Source organism: Athene noctua, chromosome 25 (genome assembly GCF_965140245.1).
Source record: "Athene noctua chromosome 25, bAthNoc1.hap1.1, whole genome shotgun sequence".
Lineage (NCBI taxonomy): Eukaryota > Metazoa > Chordata > Aves > Strigiformes > Strigidae > Athene > Athene noctua.
This window is the reverse complement of record NC_134061.1, coordinates 8,080,179-8,097,935: the sequence shown is the minus strand read 5'-3', so window position 1 is coordinate 8,097,935 and position 17,757 is coordinate 8,080,179. Positions and strand designations below refer to the sequence as shown.

Genomic DNA, 17,757 nt, shown 5'->3' with positions numbered 1-17,757 from the left:
ATGGTAGGCAGGGATGCGTTTTGGTCATGGAAAGAAGAGGTTTAATGACCCTCGAGACACTACTGAGATCATTGTGTCTTCTGTAGAGATCTTTAAAGAAATATAAGGTCCCAAGTATGCTGCATTTGAGCAACTCAGAAAATATAGAAATCTCAGTAAATATTCTGGAGTCCTCTCCATTTCCTAGGATCATGAGAAGCCTTGCAGCTGAAAGATATGAAAGGTCGCAGTGACAGCAAAAGAAAAGATACTGCTTTGTATGTTAACAAGATTAAGCATCTGGGGTAGGACAAGCATCTAGGGTAGGAAGGTATGTCTGAAGCTGAGCCATGACTCTTGCACTGACCCACCAGAGTGAACATGTGTGATTCAAGATATAAGATAGCAGGCATGAACAATATGACTAGATGATTGCACTCACAGAATCACAGAGGAAGGGAACTCTGGGGATGGTGTAGTCCAACTTCTGTGCCCAAAGCAGAGTCAGCTAGAGTAGATTGCACAGGACTGTGTCCACTTGGGTTTTGAATAACTCCAAGGACAGAAACTTTCTGGTCAACCTGCTCCAGTGTTAATCATCCTTATAGCAAAAACCAAAACCAAAAATCCCCAAGTTTTTCCTTATATTCAGTCATGGTTTGAGCCTAGAGGTAAACTGACCATGCAGACCCCTTCCCCCTTCAGGGATGGGGAAGAGAAAATAAAGCAAATTCTCAGGAATTGAGATAAAGATAGGGAGGTATGATTCACCCATTATGGTCACAGGCAAAAGATAGACTCACTGGGGAAGAAAAAAACCCACATCAATTTAATTCAGACACTAGCAACAACAACCCTTAACAGAATAGGACAGTGAGAAATACAACCCCATCTTAAAAACACCTTCCCCCACCCCTCCCTTCTTCCTGGGCTCAGCTTTGCTCCTGATTTCTCTTCCTTCTCCCCCTCAGGGATAGAGGGGGGCAGGGGATGTGGGTTGTGGTCAGTTCCACTGTTCCTTCCTCCTCAGTGGAAGGAATCCTCACATACTTCCCCTCCTCCAGCATGGGGTCCCTCCCATTGGAGACAGTCCTCCATGAACTTTCTCTGACATGAGTCCTTCCCACAGGCTGCAACTCTTCCCAAGCTGCTCCAGTGTGGGTCCCTCCCACAGGTTGCAATACTCCCAGCACTGAACTACAACAGTTGGGGGTTCCTTCAGAGTACCGGCCTTCTTTGGGTGCAGCCCCCTCCATGAGCTGCAGGTGGGCATCTGCTTCCCCGTGGGCCTCCATGGGTGCAGGGCACAGCCAGTCCTCTCACCATGGGCTGCAAGGGGGCTCTGCTCTGGTGAACCTCTCACCCACCCTCCCTCTCTTTTCTTCCACTGACCTCACTGTTTGCTGAGGTGTCTCCTTCACAACTCCTTGTCACAACTCCCACTCCTCCTTCCACGTTCCCCTTCTTAAATACCTTATCACAGACGCATGGCCACCGTCGCTAACTGCCTTGGCCTTGGCGAGAGATGGGTCTGTCTTGGAGCTGGGGGAGTTTCAAGAAGCTTCTCACAGAAGCCACTGCTGTAGCCCCTTCCCCTGCTACCAACACCCCCACCGCCCCCACCTCCCCCAAACCAACACATGTTCAGATGGAGCCTCCTGTGTGTCAGTTTGTGGTCACTGTCTCTTGTCCTGTCAGTGCACTGCTGGGCCAGAAGAGCGTCCCCCACACAGAGCAAAGCTGAAGCAGAGGGCTGAGGGGTGGAGGAAAGCAAGGGAGCTCGGTGTGAGTGTGGTGAAGGCTGCAGCTGCACCCTTTGGATTCTGTCACTACACCCAAAGGGGCTGAAAGCATCAGATTGCATGTGTGGAGGGACATGGCATGGAAAATGAATCTGTGCCACTGACAGAAAGAACTGAGGTTGATGAATCCCTCTCCTGCAACCATCTGCCCAGGTTTGAAACTTCTCTCACAACGAGACGGATTTTGCACAGATTATTGTAGTAAACAGCCAAAAGTTTCTTCTCAGGAGCAGCACACAGATGTAAGCAAGGGGAGTCAGTTGTCCTGAGTTTTTTTCCAGGACTTATCCTGGAACTCTTAAGTGACTTCGATGGAGACTTTTTGCCCTTCTCAAGCTTGGACACACTGGGGGATATTTTTATGTTTGCTAATACTTCATATTGCTTTTTCTTCATTGGTTGTAAATCCATGTTATGTGTTTTATACATGTGGGATACTTGTGCTTTGTTCTCTTTGCCCCTCTAAAACTGGTTCTACCTGGTTCACGAGGCTCCATTTATTTAGTGAACAACAACTGATCAATGGTGTTTCCACAGCCTGGGGTGTGGGTATCTGCTCCACTGTGGTCCTCCATGGGCTGAGGGGACAGCAGTGAATCTGCCCCGGATCCTCTCCCTCCTTCTTCACTGACCTTGGTGTCTGCAGGGCTGTTTCTCACATTTTTCTCATCTTTCTCTCATGCAGCTGCTGCACAGTGCTTTTTACCCTTTTTAAAATATGTTATCACAGAGGTGCACCAGCATAACTGCTCAGTTTTGGGCAGGGGTGGGTCTGTTTTGGAGCTGGCTGAAATTGGCTCTGTCTGACATGAGAGCAGCCCCTGGTCTCTTCTAACAAAGGCCACTCCGCAGCCCTGTACCACCGAAACCTTGCCACATAAACCAAAAAAACTCCATTTCATTTTTATTCCAGAATCATAGAAAATTCAGTCTACACAAAATAATAACTACTAGTTATTATCTACTCATTATAGAATTGTATCAACATTATTGTAAGCATCACTCCATTGCCCAAAGCAAAACCAATGCTAAAAATAAGCTAGGTAATAATCACCAAGTCATTCTCCAAGCAGAACAAGACAAGTCCTGAGGCCTGCAGTGCTAACACAAAATCTATGGCTCCTCGGTTGCAATGCCAAGACCACCTTTATTCAGCTGCAGCACTCTGCCAACCAGTCCCCATGTCAGGGCTTGCACTATAATGGTGGCTGCACGATGTCAGGTGTAGCACAGAGTTCCAGGAAACCCTGTCCTGCAGCACTTAACAGAATCATCTGGTGAGTGAGAGCTGAGCACAGGTATTCCTGGCCTCACTTGGCCTTGTTGAACCTAACCTCATCAAGTTCAACAAGACCGTGTGCAAGGTCCTGCACATGAGTTAGAGCAACCTCCAATATCAGTACAGATGATGTATAGATTGAGAGCAATCCTGCAGAGAAGGACTTGTGGATACTGGTGGATGAAACATTGAGACAGAAATGTGCACTTACAGCCCATAAAGTCAGTTGCATCCTAGGATGCATCACAAGAAGTGTGGTCAGCAGGCTGAGGACGGTTATTCTCCCCTCTACTATGCTTTTGTGAGACCCCATCTGGAGTACTGTGTCCAGCTCTGGGGCTCCCAGTACAAGAAAGACATAGACCCCTTACAGTAGGTCCAGAGGAGGACCATAAAAACGACCGAAGGTCTAGAACACACTTCCTATGAAGAAAGACTGAGAGAGTTGGGGTTGTTTAATCTGGAGAAGGCTCTGGGGAGACCTTATTGTTACTGATTTTATTATCAACTGAAATTAAGTTGTGTTTGATTTTAATATAAGTATAGAATTAAGAGATATTTTAGTAAAAATAATTTATTTTACATTTATAGTACTTTGAATCTAGCAACCGACTGCTACTCTAAAATCCCCTGTACAGCCCCGTACCAAGGCCGAAGGGATTGGTCATAATTGTTTAGTAGGAACGGTTAGAACCCAGGTAACAAAACACCAGATGGTTTGTAAACTGATTTATAATACATACATAGGACTAGAAGAATGCAAGTAGCTGTCAAGGTCCAGGATTAATGGGAACTGAGGGCAGTAACCGTAACAGTCTGCAGGTACCGGCCAAGAAAACTGTGTCCTTAAGCCAAAGGTAATTCCAGCAGGGGGAGATCGCGACCACCGACTCATGGGCCACCTACTCACATTACACCCCAGGCCCATTTCTGGACATTTCTAACCTCTACTGCGCAGAATCGGAAATAGGAGGAGAATATGTTAATGATTTCTTGGAGATTGCATGTTTATGTATGGATACTTAATGAATATGTATGAGTGAGTTCTATATAAGATGTATGGTTCTGGTGCCCGGCACGTGTTGTTGGTGAGAGCACTCCCCTACACGTCCGGCCATCAATAAAGAAGTGTCTGCTTATCTGCATCACATTGGTGTCGATAAGTTTTTATCCCGGTTTTCGGTGATGTTATTGCAGTCTTTCAACACATACAGGGGGCTTATGAGCAAGACCGAAAGACTGCTTACCAGGACAAGGGGCAACACTTTTAAACTGAAAGAAGGCAGATTTAGATTAGATTTAAATTTAATTTTTTACGAGAGTGGTGAGACACGGGCACAGGTTGCCCAGAGAAGCTGTGGATGCCCCACCGCTGGAAAGGTTCAAGGCCAGGTTGCACGAGGCTTTGAGTAACCTGGGCTAGTGGAAGGTGTCCCTGTCTAAGGCAGGGGGGGTGGACAAAGTGGTCTTTGAATGTCCCTTCCAATCCAAACTGTTCTCCGATTCTATGATTCTCACTTATCTAGACAGCAGTTTTGGGCAGGCTTTGCCTGTGATGGAAGCAGAAGTGTGAGGCTTCCTCAGGTGCTGGTGCTGGTGCTCTTTTATGGGGTGGGAGTGATTGCTGGCATGTTTCTTTCCCCATCACATCTTGTTAGATGGATATAGTGCGGCTATGAGGAGGAAGTGAGACAGGGCATGCTGGATTTTGTCTTTCTAGGAAGTTCTATCCCGTGAAACACCATGAGACAGAGGGAGGTGTGAGGAAAACACAAGTTCAAGACATATCCAAAGGTCCCTTATATCTGTCTTTTTCTGACGTTTTGTACTGAAGGACCCAGGGGCAGCCATCTGCCCTTTACACAGGAGTGAAAAGAATGTGTGTCCAGCTTGCCAGCAACTCCAGCTGACATCACCACCGTGACACACCCAGCAGACAGGGGCTGAGGAGACCACGATGCACATGGAGCTCCAGGTCACCCGCTCGCCTGCCACCACACGCCACACAGAACCCGGCTGTTCAGCTCCACCCTTCACCCTGCGAACCACGGGGATGCCTCTTCCTGTGCAAATAATTCCCAGTCTGTTTGATTTCCAGCTGGCTCTTCCTAGAAACCCAGTTCCTTCTTTAGCCACAGGACTTGCCAAACACTTTTAGGGGGCTGGTGGCAGGGAGGGTAAGAACACCCAGAGGGGAGTATGGGGGAAGGAGGATGGGCGGCCGGACGGGTGGAGCAATGGCTATGGGTGTGTGCGCAGGGAAGGGTGGACTAACGGCAGACAAGGGCGTAGAAATAAAGCCAGCGATTGTCCCTGCTTCAGAACAGCCACCCACGTGTGGAGCTCCTGCCCACAGACCGGTATCGCCCTCTGCTCTCTCCGGGACACAGTCACAGAGGCCGAGAATGCAGAAGCTTCGTGACGCACAGGCTGCCCCAGGCGCCTGCAGGTGGGAAGTCTTGTCCTTCAGTGTGCGCCTCACCACATCTCTGAAGAGACATCTAAAGTCTGGAGGCAGAATTTACATCCTTGAAATAATTTGTTTTTCCACAACCCTGAAGGAGACGAGCAAGAAGGTGCCAAGAGGGGAGGGAGGCTTCGGGCCCGTGAGAACAGTCCCGGGCTAACCCCCAACTGCACAGTTCTTCATTCTCGACTAGAAACATTAACAGACGTTGCAGTGGCATTTAACTCTTAGCGAGCGGGTTAACAAACTCCTCTGAGTTGCTCTCTCACCGCCCGGTGCAAGGGCACCGCCGGGTCTCGGCCGGGGCCCGGCCAGGCTCCGCCCCCTCGGGCGCTGCTCCCTCCTCCCTCCCGCCGCGCCCCGCGGGCCGGGTGACCGCCAGCCCCCCCCCCCCCCCCGCCGCCCGGGGCCCGCGCTGGGCCCGCGGGTTCCTGCTCCGCCCCCGCCCCTCCCGCCGGCGGCAGCGGCCGGGGAGCGTGAGGGGGCGGGGCGCGGGGCGGGGCGCGGGGCGGGGCGCGGGGCGGGGCGCGGGGCGCGGGGCGGGGCGGAGCAGGCGCAGTCGGCGCCCGTCGGCGCAGCGATGCGGGTGCTGGTGGGTGAGTGCGGGCCGGGCCTCGGGCGGGGCCGCTGGTCCTGAGCCGGGCCCCGGGGGCGCGGCGCTGGCGCTGGGGCCGGGCCTGGGCTGGGGACGCCGCGGGCAGAGGCCGGGGACAGCCCCCCCGCTCCCTGGGGCTGGGCCGTGGCCCCGCGGGCCCTCAGGGTGGGTGTTCCCCAGGGGAGCGGGGCCGGGGACCCGGCCGGGAGCAGCGCTCCGCGGGGGCTGGGCACGGCCTTGGGCTGCCGGTCGGGCGGCGGATCTGTGATGTCCTCTCCTTCCCCCAGGCGGCGGGACCGGCTTCGTGGGCAGAGCCCTGACGCAGCTGCTGCGCAGCCGGGGGCACGAAGTGACACACGTGTCTCGCCAAGGGGGCGAGGGTCGGATCGCCTGGGTACGAGATGAGGGCGGCCGCGGGAGGGAGAACACGTCAGGGCTGAGGAACAAGCCTCTTGCCCTGGCCTGCTGCGGCACACAGGGAATCCGCGGTGGGGAATGGGGCTCTTCGGATGTGCTCTTGAAAGATCTTCACGGTCAGGATTGAGTATAGCTGTTCAGCAGGGATTCTTTATTCGCAGCACTGAGGATCACTCCACCACAAGCGCTGCACCCACTAACAAAACTCTCTGACTAATACACACAAAAAGCACACGTATGCATCAGATTTCCTGGAAAAGGCAGTATGCTAATGGGTTCTTAGAATTAATTTACATAGTCTGAGCGTGAGTAGTAAAAATAGAGAGAGGGTCTTCTCCCACCCTTAGGGATCCCCACAGCCTTTCTCACACCGTCCCTTAGTGAACTTTAGGTTTCTTGTGTCCATACATGGTCACAGAGTGATCTCATCTGTCCTTCAGCTCCTGTTTGTTCCGAGGAGGTTAGTTTAGACCAGCTTATCTTGACACTGGTGTCTTCTTAGACACTTGTTTTTTAGGTTCCTGCTATTAGGGATGTACTCAGGGAGTTTTTCAGACTGTCCAAGGTCTGTCTTATCTTTACTAGGCAAGGAGTTAAAGGTTTTAAAACATCTTATAAGTGGGTAATGACTACAGAGGGTAGTTAGGAAAAAGTAAAAATGAAATTATATGCATTACAGTAAAATACAGGAAAAATAAAAGCTAGTAAAACACAAGTGATGTCTGACATCTTATTTTACAGGTACATTAGCAATTTCAAGCATACTTATAGCAGGTTCCCTTCACTCTTGGGCTCCTCGGTGCTCCGTGGGTCTTAGTCACTGGGGTGGGTACTGCTGTTGCTCCAAGGAGCAAAACCTCCATTCATGCCTGTGCTCCAGGCAGATTTGGGAAGGAACCAGCTGGAGTTCATAGGAGCCCACCCTGCTTGGTTGTTGGAAAGGCTTGAGCAAAGGGGAAGCTCGGTGTGTGATGTCTCTGTTATCCCTGCCTAGGAAAAGTTGTCCCACTCTGGACTGCCCCTGTGCGACGCCGTGGTGAACTTGGCTGGTGAAAATGTCCTCAATCCTTTCCGCAGGTAACTTGATCTCCTGTAGTGCTCATGGGACAAGGTGAAGGCAAGACAGCCTTACTGTGTCAGAGATTTTGAAAGGGATCTGGGAAGGAAACAGAGTGTGCAGGAAGCACTTGGGTTACCTAACTGTGGCTATGTGGGTCCTCAAGTATCCAAAACATTTCTTTGGGCCTGTTAAGTTCTGAAAGATTTAGGAAGGCTGGTTTCCTTCTGGGTTGTCAGACAGAGGCCAAGGAAAGAAGTTCCACATTTCCCAAATGACACTGCCTACATCCAGGTAATGCTAAATCAGAACCAAAATTTGATTTCTGTGAGGGTGTTTTTGGAAATGTATTCACCAGGCTGTTGGGAAGAGTTCACCGCACTCAGCTCCTCTGCTACCTTTGTCATAAGGCAGTCCAAAAGCTGCAGCCTTTTGTGGGAAGGAGAGCCACGATCTCCCAAAGTCCCCGTGCACTTAGGTAGTAAGGTCCCATGTCCTCCCCTTGCTCTGGGGACCTCTCCTGTACTTGTGAGCGGGTGTCTGCTGAAGTCCCCCTTGGTGCTGTTGTTTTCTGAGATGTCCTTGTGAGCACTATAATCAGTTGCTCTCCTTTTCCCAGATGGGGTGATGCCTTCTGCCGGGAGGTCATCAGCAGCCGGGTTGAGACCACCAAGACTTTGGCCAAAGCCATTGCTGATGCTGAACAGCCACCCCGAGCTTGGGTTGTCGTCACCGGCGTAGGTATTGGTTGGACCCGGCCAAGGCATGACACATGCTGACCTGGAGAGGTGTACCTCTAGACAGAAACATGCCTCGGGGGGGACACACATCTTGCCTTGAAATGCCACCTTTATCGCCATCAATGTCACTGTGTTTAGGCAAGCGTTGATCAGCTTTTTTGTACTGCTGGAGAGGAATTTGAGTCCCTGTGCTTTGGTGTCATTAGGACAGGACCTTTTCTCCATTTTCTTGTGAAAACCTTTAGACATCCTGTAGAACAAGTTTGTCTAAGCAGGGCCTGAGCTGAATCCCTCTTCACTTTGCATTGCTGCTTGCTTACGTCTTTAAAGCTGCCACAGTTTAGGATCTGTGACGACCAATTTTAGAGCAAGCACTTTTCTGTGCAGCCAGATCAGTGTGTTGATACTTCTTTATTTGGTTCTTGGGGCTTCCAGCTCAACCTGAGTATTAGTGCATCTTGCTGAACTTGCAGAGTGCATTGGTAGTTCAGACACTTGTCTGCATTGCCATCAGAGAGATCCTGTGCTGTTCATTTGAGGATGTCCCTGATGGAGTATTCGAGTTCTGGGTGCCTGGCTGCAGGAAAGAGGGGGGTGGTGGCCCATTTCGGGGGGGTGAGGGGGTGGTGTTGGTGTCATGATTCAACCCTGACACCCTTTCTGCTGTTACACCCACAGGCTATTACCGCCCTAGCCCCACAACTGAGTATACTGAGGACAGTCCTGGGGGGGATTTTGACTTCTTCTCGCGCCTGGTGAGCTCCTGGGAGGCTGCAGCTCTCATCCCTGGGAGCCCAGCTCGTGGTGTTGTGGTGAGATCTGGTGAGATGGGGCATCATGTCTGTTTGGGGTGGCTCTGCTTTGGTGCTGGGGCAAAAGGCAGAAGAGGAGGGAGAAAGACATCAGGTCTTGTGCCTCTCCTTGTTGGGTGCTATTCCAGTCCAGCCCTCTAAGGACTGTCTCCTGGTTGTAGGTCTAGGGGTGAAGTGGGCTTTTCTTCCTTTGTGGAGGGGGTCCTGGTCTCACTCTGTTCTCCCCACAGGGGTAGTTCTGGGCCGAGGTGGTGGCGCAATCTCTCAAATGCTCTGGCCTTTTCGCCTGGGACTAGGAGGCCCCTTGGGCTCTGGGCTCCAGCCCTTCCCATGGATCCACATTCGGGACCTGGCTGGGATTGTCTGTCATGCCCTGGAGAGTGAGTGTGTGCAAGGTGTCTTAAATGGTGTCTCCCCATCCTCCTCTGCCACCTCCAATGCCACCTTTGCTCAGGAGTTTGCTGCAGCCCTGGGGCGCCCAGCCCTGCTGCCAGTGCCTGCTTGGGCTGTGCGGGCTGTCTTCGGGGCAGAGCGGGCCATCATGCTGTTGGAGGGACAGAGGGTGGTGCCAAAACACACCCTGGAGAGCGGCTACCATTTCATCTTCCCTGACCTGTCTGGTGCTCTGAAGGACATTGTGGCTTGAGGACTCCTTGGCTGGGCTGGGTTGGGCCCTGTTTTTGTGAGCTCCCTGGCTCACATGCCATCCACTGGGTGAAGGAGGGTGGCCCTGGCCTTTCTTGGCACTTCCCCATCCCAATACAGAGAGAGTGAGCTATCTTTTCGCCTTCTGTGTCCCTTTGTACATCCCCAGTTTCAGAGTCTTCCCTCTTACTGCCATCTGCAATCTCCACATGACCTACTTTTGGGGAAGGTCACAAGCCCCTCTAAGGATTGTGATTTCTAAATCTGCCATCTTCCATTTTCCACAGCGTGCATGTGAGCTGCTTGCAGAGCAACGGGGGTGTGTAATATCTCCTCCCATGAGAAACGGGGGTGACAGCAGGAAAGAGGTGTTCAGGTGTTGTAATTCTCCTCCATGTTGCTGGAAGTCACTCTGTCTGTTTCTCCCCATGTCTTTCCCCATGGTCACAGAGACCGTTGTGCTCTTCTACTTTGCCTGTCTCAGTCTCATAGGGAATGGAGTTGTGGCCGTGGGAGAAGATCCATCTTGAGGGTGCGCAAAGGATGCTGGATACGGATGGCTTGGAGACTTTGTCAACTCCTTTCTTGTGGTGGCTCTGTACTGGTACCAACTTGCAGTGTCAGAACCTCCAGTTAAGTCTAGGCCCAAGAGTCACACCCTTCCAGGGTTGCATGACACTGATGAAAGAGACCACTGCATTGCCAGTGTGTAGGGACAAGGGTGACAGTGGGACTGTTGCCCCTGGACTGCTCTTGAGGCCTTAGGTAAACATCAGCTACATCTGAGCCTGTGCTGGGGAGAAACTGGGTGGTTGGTTCATCTTGGTGTGAGGTAGTGCAAGGCACTGCTTTAGTCTAAAGGGAGAACTTCAGCTGTTGCCTTTGTTGTAGTTACCTAATCCCAGACAGGGTAGTTTTCCCTTATTTGTCCCATGAGGTGTTACTTGTCTTCAGGGGGTTCCCAGTGATTGGGAATTGAGAATTTCCACGCTACCTGGGCTGCCTTGGGAAGCGGTACCTCTTCTTTTGTGGAGAACATTGCAATTTCGTCACCTCATACGGTAAAAAAATGTGTCTACATACTTCCTTTAACCCATTTTCACATGCCAGAGTGGGTTGCGGGACATGAAAGCTGGAGAGCAGCTAAGTTCATTATAGCACTGCTTCTGGAGAAACATTCCTAATGTGATGTCATTTGGGGCTAGAAAAATACATTACAAAAAGCATTAAAAAGCAGTTAAAAAGACCTGGTCCATTCTTGAAATAAAAAACCATCCACAGCAAGAGCAGTCCATATGTTTTTGGTTTATGTCATGTTAATGTCGTCACAGTAGCTGAAGGGTCAGTCTTGGTGGAGTCTCAACTTCCCACTCACCTGCCTCTTTGCTTAGTCCCTACTGGAGACAGCATGGCAGTCTGGTGACTTCCTGGGCAGGAAAATGAGAGTGGGACTGTGCAGCTGGAACTGGAGATAGTCCTTGCAGTCAGTGTGAGCACATCCAGGTGAGCTGAGGCTTTGGGAATAGTTGTGAAAGACACATCACTTGCTTGGATTGTGTCTGTGCTGCCTGTAAGTTAGGTACAGATTCCCTCCTCTTCCTATGTGCCTCAGTTTCCTGTCCTTGAGAGTGGGCTGGCCTATGAGTTACAGGTCCAGTTCACTCGGGGGAAATACAATAGGGACAATCAGCAGTGCTTTGTCTTTAGTTATTCCAGATGCCTGTTTAGAGCCTCGGACTTCAGGCTGCTTCCCCAGATACTGTGAGCTACAGCATCCTTCTATCAGGCAGGCTGGTTCGGTTGTTAGGCCCAGTTAGGTTGTTTCTGTATGTACCTTGATTGCAACAGCTTTGGATTGTGATTGGAAATAAAGACAAGTACAGCTGGGGAAGCACTGGCAACCCACAGCTCTTCTGAAAGATAGTTGCATATCCCATGAAAGGCTGCCACTGGGCAGAGTTCCCAGGCCTTGGACTGCCTGACTGGGTATGTAACTCAGGATTTTGAAGGGTTGTTTCTGCATGATATTTGGCTTAAACACATGTCACAGGACTTAAAGGAGCTTCTGACACCTGCATCCTAGTGTGGGATCTGAAAACACTGGCTGCTGGGTTTGATAAGGAGTTCCCATCACAATAAATTCACAGGCACACACCATACCCCTTTGTCTACTGTGGAGTCAGAAAATGTGTATTAGGGTGACAGCAAGCTGAGATCTACACTGGATTTTGGACCAGTGTCTGTTTTTGATGACCATAAAGAAACCCTGTCCCAGAGGCTGCAAGACTTTGTGATCCAAAGTACGGGTCTTAGGCTATTGTAATGCTGGCACAGCCTGTCCTGTAACGCTGAGTGCTAGCAGAGTGTTTCTGCAAACGTGTCTGAGCCAACTCTAGTGCCCCAGATGCTCTCTGGAGATTTATTCTGACCTGGTCCAAGTCTCTGCTCTTTTAGAGGTGAATGCTTATGATTGTTAAGGTCTGTCAGGAGCAGCAGCTGCCTCCAGCAGCCCCAGCCCAGCACCCTCCTGCCCGGCCACTGGCCTCCCAGCCTGGTGCCCAGGTACCCAGGCTCTCTGCCCAAGCAGAGGGACACACCTGCTGCTTTCCTGTGTGCAGGTTCAGTCAAGCCTGAGGCTGAGTAACCCATCAGAGGCATATGCACACACATGCAGACAAAGGGCACTCGGGCAGATGGCGCTGACATCACTGACAGCACCCACACATGGGACCCACATAACAGGTACAGCCAGCTGAGTCCCTTCCCACTCGGGCTGGCAAACTCGTGTGACATCCTCAGGGTTCTCAAGCAAGTGCACACTCATGAGTCCCTCAAGCACCAGCATGACTCCTCCGTCTGCCTGGCACCCCTACCTGGACCCAAACCCTCTGACCCCGCCACAGTACCTTACCCACCAGCTGGCCCAGCTTCATACACTAAACACACAGCATTCACACACTTGTCCTACAGGCACCCCACACTGGCAGGTACCCCCAGATACCAGCATGGATCCCCTGCCCACCTGATACCCCTGCCTGGACCCCAGGCCTGCTACTTGCCAGCTGTTCCAGCCTGATGTTCACTGGTGGATGCACACTCATTCCCAGTTTGTGGGGGACAAAGATCCTCCTCCCCCAGAATCTAGCAGCAGGCACAAGCTGTGAGCTGCTGTCCCACTCCCGCCACTGGTGCAGAGCCCCTCACGCCCCTCACTCCTGCTCCCCCCAGTAACTGGTCTTGTGAACATGCAGTTACCACCACAGTGGTTGTGGATGAGGCCCCACTGGCTCCAGGAGCTGACACCACAGGCCAGGGGTGTGTTCTCCTCCAGTCTGACTTCAGTACCTGGCACCAAATCCACTCCTCGGATCCCCCAGTAGCTGGTGTTTACTTCTTGCAGCACACATACACGGGGTAGAGTGAGATTACAGAGAAAGTTATGAGAATGTTTAGTAAGAGGACAGGACAGGGTGTGGTGGTGAAGTGTAGAGCTCAGCGAGACCAGCACTGACTGGCCCATGTTTACACCCGACCAGCCTCTTTTACACACCTTTTCTGTCGACTGCCCTCTTTGTTCCTCCCATCTCCCCCTCCCCTGCACATTCCCTCAACAGCTGACATGGTCCCACTGACTCCATACAAAATACTGGACCCAGGTTTGCTTCCTTACCAGTTGCAAAGTCCTGGTTGCCTTTGGCTTCTTGAGATCTCATCGGTTAGTGTGACTGATGATGTTTGTTTCTGGTTATTGTCTCTGTTAATGCTAATTGGTCAGGTTTTATGACTGACTGTACCCCTCCCTTTCCTTAACATCCCAACTGTAAAAATAAATGTTCTCAGATTTACTTCACACATCCTTCCCTGTTAGGGTGACCTGGATTTTTCTCATCACAACCTCCCTTATCATATATTAGGTTTATCTCTGTATGTTCTTGTTTATGGCTCCTTTGACCACATATCTTTAAAAGAGCAGACATGCTCCTTCCACATCCCCTGACACCACACCACTGGCTGGTAGTAGCAGAAGAAGCTGCACCACTCCTCACTCCCATAGAGCCTCAGTGGGTCTTGGGCTGCAAACATTTGGGGCAGGAGTCCGACTCCTCTGGGCATTAACAGGGGGGGAGGGAGGGTGCAAGGGCTGCACTTGCTGGCCACCCCATCAGAAGCAATAGACGTGAATATATTGAGGCTCTTAAGATCAGTAACACTGCTGTAAGCGTAACAGTTCACATAGGTCAGTCCAGTTGTTTGGCTTCGATAGCTGCACCTCTCCAGGCACTGGGTCATGGCATGTCTGTGGCCAGGTAGATCCTGCAGGTTTGATCTCATTCCGGCATAGCTGAGTGATCTGCACTGTTGACCTGCTTCGGGGTTAGCTCTGTCCTCACTGTCGAGTCGCAGCTCAGTATCAAAGACAGCTAGGCTTAGTTCTTAGATTTTGGAACGAGTGGTAGTTCTGCACCATTTGAAATGTTAGTCCATGTTGCACATTCTTTCACAAATTCTAAGACATTGCTGTTTTCCTAATTAAGGTTGGCATTTCTCTTCCTGTACCCCTTCAGTTCTGGTGAACCATGGCTCAGACTCGACTGGGACAATTTTCTGAGATTTTAGGAGCATATTGTGACTACTGCTCCTATAGATTTCCCAGGCTAACCCAAATGTCCCTTCTCACAGCAGGACGAATTATAAGTGAGAAGCTGGAATCCAAGACAAGCTTCTACCTTCCAAATTCCCCAATGTAGCATCCAGTCACATACACATACCCTCCTCCCCCCGACCTGCATGTAGGGAGCATGCGTTGATTCAGCACGTACACACAGAGATATGCACATCGCTCCCAACTGAAAGTGCCAGACTATGTACGTGGAGGCACAGGCTTGGAAGGGAAAGAAAAGTTACGGTCAAGGACAACTGCCACTCAATCTAGTTATTTCCTTTTCAGGTTCTGGTTCTTCAAAGGATTACTTGTAAGACAAATTGAACTAAGAAGACCATTAGTTATGATATTTCAGGATACTGTTTTTTCATACTTGGTAACATGTTAATCTGCCCTCAATGGGTATTTGATGAAGGTTAGTGTGGACAGGTGTGTGTTGTTCCTTTCTGTACTCCCAAAGGCATTTTACCTGCAATTTACACCTGACTGGCCCCTTTTATACCCCTTTCTGTAAACGCCCCATCTCCCCTTCCCTGTACGTCCCTCATGGGTTTGTACAGATCTAGCTGTTCCCACACCCCTTCCAGCTCCTGTCTGCATCCAGGGTCTCCCTGTTTCACTGGTTCAATTGCAAAGCCCCTGCTGGTCTTCCTGGAAATGGCATCTATGATTTCTTGATAGCCCATGAATGAACGTGAGTGGTGAGGTTTGTTTCTTGTCGTCTCCATGTTTGTTTTGTCAGGTTTGTGTCTGTATTTTGGTTTATTGTCTCCATCTTTCTTATCATCCCATCTGAGGAGGTCACTGATCAGATAAACTCACTGGACTAAACACTTTCACACTCTCACATGCCCTCATCAGTTAGTGTGACTGACCAGGTTTGAGTCTCATCACTGCCTCCTTTGTCAGTCAGGTTTGCGTGCCTGTATGTTCTTTTTTATGGCTTTCTCCATTTCTTCTTTTTTTTTTTTTTTTTTTTTTGCATTGAGAAGTCCTTGACTAGATACCCTTAAAGCAGCAGATAATATCTTTCCACGTAGCCTTACAGAAGGGACCTGTGTGAGGCAAGTGAGGGGCTCACTGCTGGCAGTTGGAGCAGGACCGCGGTCACAGCCTGTGTGCCTGGTGCCAGTTGCTGGGGGGGTGAGTGTCTGTATCCCCCACAGACTGGGTGTGCATGGGGTGTGCGTGTGTGTTCACCACTGAACTTCAAGCTAGACCAGCGTTGAGTAGGAGGCCCTGAGTCTGGTCAGGAGGATCAGGTGGGCAGGGTCCCTGCTGGTATCCAAGGATACCTGTGAGTGTGGAGTGCCTGTGGGACGAGTGTGTGAGTGTTGGAGAATGGCTTATAGAACAAGGCCATAGGTCTGTGCAGGAGCTGATTGCAGCCACCTGAGGTAAACAGAGGAAAAAACCCAGGGTACAGTTATGCTAACAAGGAAGGAGATTCAGGGCTCAGTTATGCTAACAAGGACTGTTATGATAGCAAAGAGAGGAACTGAGGTACGCAATGGCCTTGAGTGTGATGGAAAACAACCTTGGGAAAGTAAGCAAGTCTGAGGGAGAAAAGGTGTTGATGCATACCTGAAATACCACAAGAGGTTGGGATATCATAATGTGACCTTTTAAATGTATCCAATAGATTTGTGAGTAGTGTATTGTAGAGTGCTTATATAAGGTGTGATTTCTTTCAATAAATTTGAAGCTTGCTCTATCATTCACATCGAATCGGCTGCTTGCTTCCTCCATCCTCTGCATGTGAGTGCTGCGTGTTTGGTGTGTCAGGCTGGACCAGCTGGTGAGTAGGGAACCCATTGGGGGGGTGGGGGTGGTCGGGGGCTTGGGCCCAGGTAGGGGTGCTGGGCAGACAGAGGGGTTTTGCCAGTGCTCAAGGGACCTGCAACTCACATAACTCAGGTGGCAGCAACCATTACTACATTTTAATTTCTTCAAATATGTATTTAAAATATATTCAACAGAAAGATTGAAAGACAAAACAGTTAATTCAGTCTTAATTCATTCATCTTCTAAGCAAAGGAGTCTGGTTTTAGTCCTCTAGGAAACATGTTGAGCGAATATATAAGGGAAAACAAAGATACTGTTTGGCAGGGAAGGACTGCATGCAGGGAAATGCCCCATTAGCGGGCACTCACACTTCACTGCAATAAATGATTGCGTTGGATCGCTTATGTGCCTAACTCCACCCCTTTAAAAAAAAAAAAAAAAAAGAGTATATATGAATGTGGGTGCAGTTCAGGATAAATGTATGAGCCACTTCTAGGCTACTTATGGAGAGTACGGCCATTGGCTGCAGCTTTATTGCTGGCTAGGAGTGACAGTCTTCTGAGCAGCTTGTCCTGTGAATGATTGCAATGCCTGCTGCTGTTTTAATCTCTAATAATTATAGGGCAATACTGTTCCTGAGAAGAGATGAGAATCCTTGCATCATCATTTGCAGTGATCAGCTAAAGGCTGAAGTTAGTTATGGCAGAATGGAGTTCATAATGATGTTATAATCTGGCCGATTTCTGGGAAATGATACAGTGGGTGGGTCTGTGGCAGAATGGTGACCCTCCATGAAAAGCGATGTACTCTATTCCGCTGGTTCTAGCACCTGATAGAACCAGTGCAGCCTCACAGACAGAGCTCCTGTCAGAGCATGTGGCCACCCAGGCTTCAGGCTGCGGGGTGTCTGGGGCTTCCCCAGGAGATTGAGGGCAGTAACCAGCATGCCGGGAGGAGGTGTGCCCAGGTGGACAACTGCTCTGCCTGGTGGCTGGGCTTCAGGAGGAGGTGGACAGACTGAGGAGCAGTTGAGAGTCTGAGAAGGAGATACAGACCAATGGAGCTGTGCTCTGCAATCTCTGGTATGCACAAGCCAGCTCAGCATGGCCACTACTGAGGGAGTTCCGGTATCTGTTTTGTGCCAGGATGAAGGCAGTGGTATGAGGGGTAGGGAGGAGTGGAAGCAAGTTGCTGCAGGGAGCTGTAAGAGGAACCCCTCCTTACCCTCTCAGCTACCTTTACAGAATAGGTGTGAGGCTCTGAGTATGGAATACAAAGGAAATGATCACACAGAAGAGGAGAAATCTGTGAGTACTCTCACCAAGTTCAGATCAACCAACTCCTCACATCAAGAGCTGTATTAAAACCAGTGCTGAGAAGAAACAGCAGTGAGTTATGGTCGTAGGTGATACCCTCATGGGCGGAATGGAGGAACCCATCTGCAGACCAGACCCACTTTTCAGGGAAGTTTGCTGCCTCCCTGGGGCCTGAATCAGTGATGTCAACAGACAAGTGA

General features: G+C 50.4%; 1 protein-coding gene across 4 annotated transcripts; it reads left to right on the top strand.

Annotated features, from left to right (window-relative positions):
- Positions 1–6,077: 6,077 nt before the first annotated feature.
- Positions 6,078–16,186, top strand: SDR39U1 (short chain dehydrogenase/reductase family 39U member 1). 4 transcript variants are annotated; one of them, XM_074926544.1, is made up of 6 exons: positions 6,078–6,123; positions 6,410–6,516; positions 7,534–7,616; positions 8,216–8,331; positions 9,015–9,158; positions 9,379–16,186. In XM_074926544.1, exons 1-6 carry the CDS (start codon positions 6,108–6,110, stop codon positions 9,792–9,794), a joined length of 882 nt encoding a protein of 293 aa, XP_074782645.1. In that variant the 5' UTR covers positions 6,078–6,107; the 3' UTR covers positions 9,795–16,186. The 4 variants fall into 4 exon arrangements, with proteins under 4 accessions (XP_074782645.1, XP_074782647.1, XP_074782644.1 ...); XM_074926546.1 differs by having other exon boundaries at positions 8,216–8,337; positions 9,015–9,155; positions 9,502–16,186; XM_074926543.1 differs by having other exon boundaries at positions 8,216–8,337.
- The last annotated feature ends 1,571 nt before the right edge of the window (positions 16,187–17,757 follow it).

Coding starts and splice junctions, on each gene's coding strand:
- SDR39U1 (XM_074926543.1), top strand. Junction 8,338..9,014: donor GGTTGTCGTCACCGGCGTAG/GTATTGGTTGGA, acceptor TTACACCCACAG/GCTATTACCGCCCTAGCCCC. Junction 9,159..9,378: donor TGGTGTTGTGGTGAGATCTG/GTGAGATGGGGC, acceptor TTCTCCCCACAG/GGGTAGTTCTGGGCCGAGGT.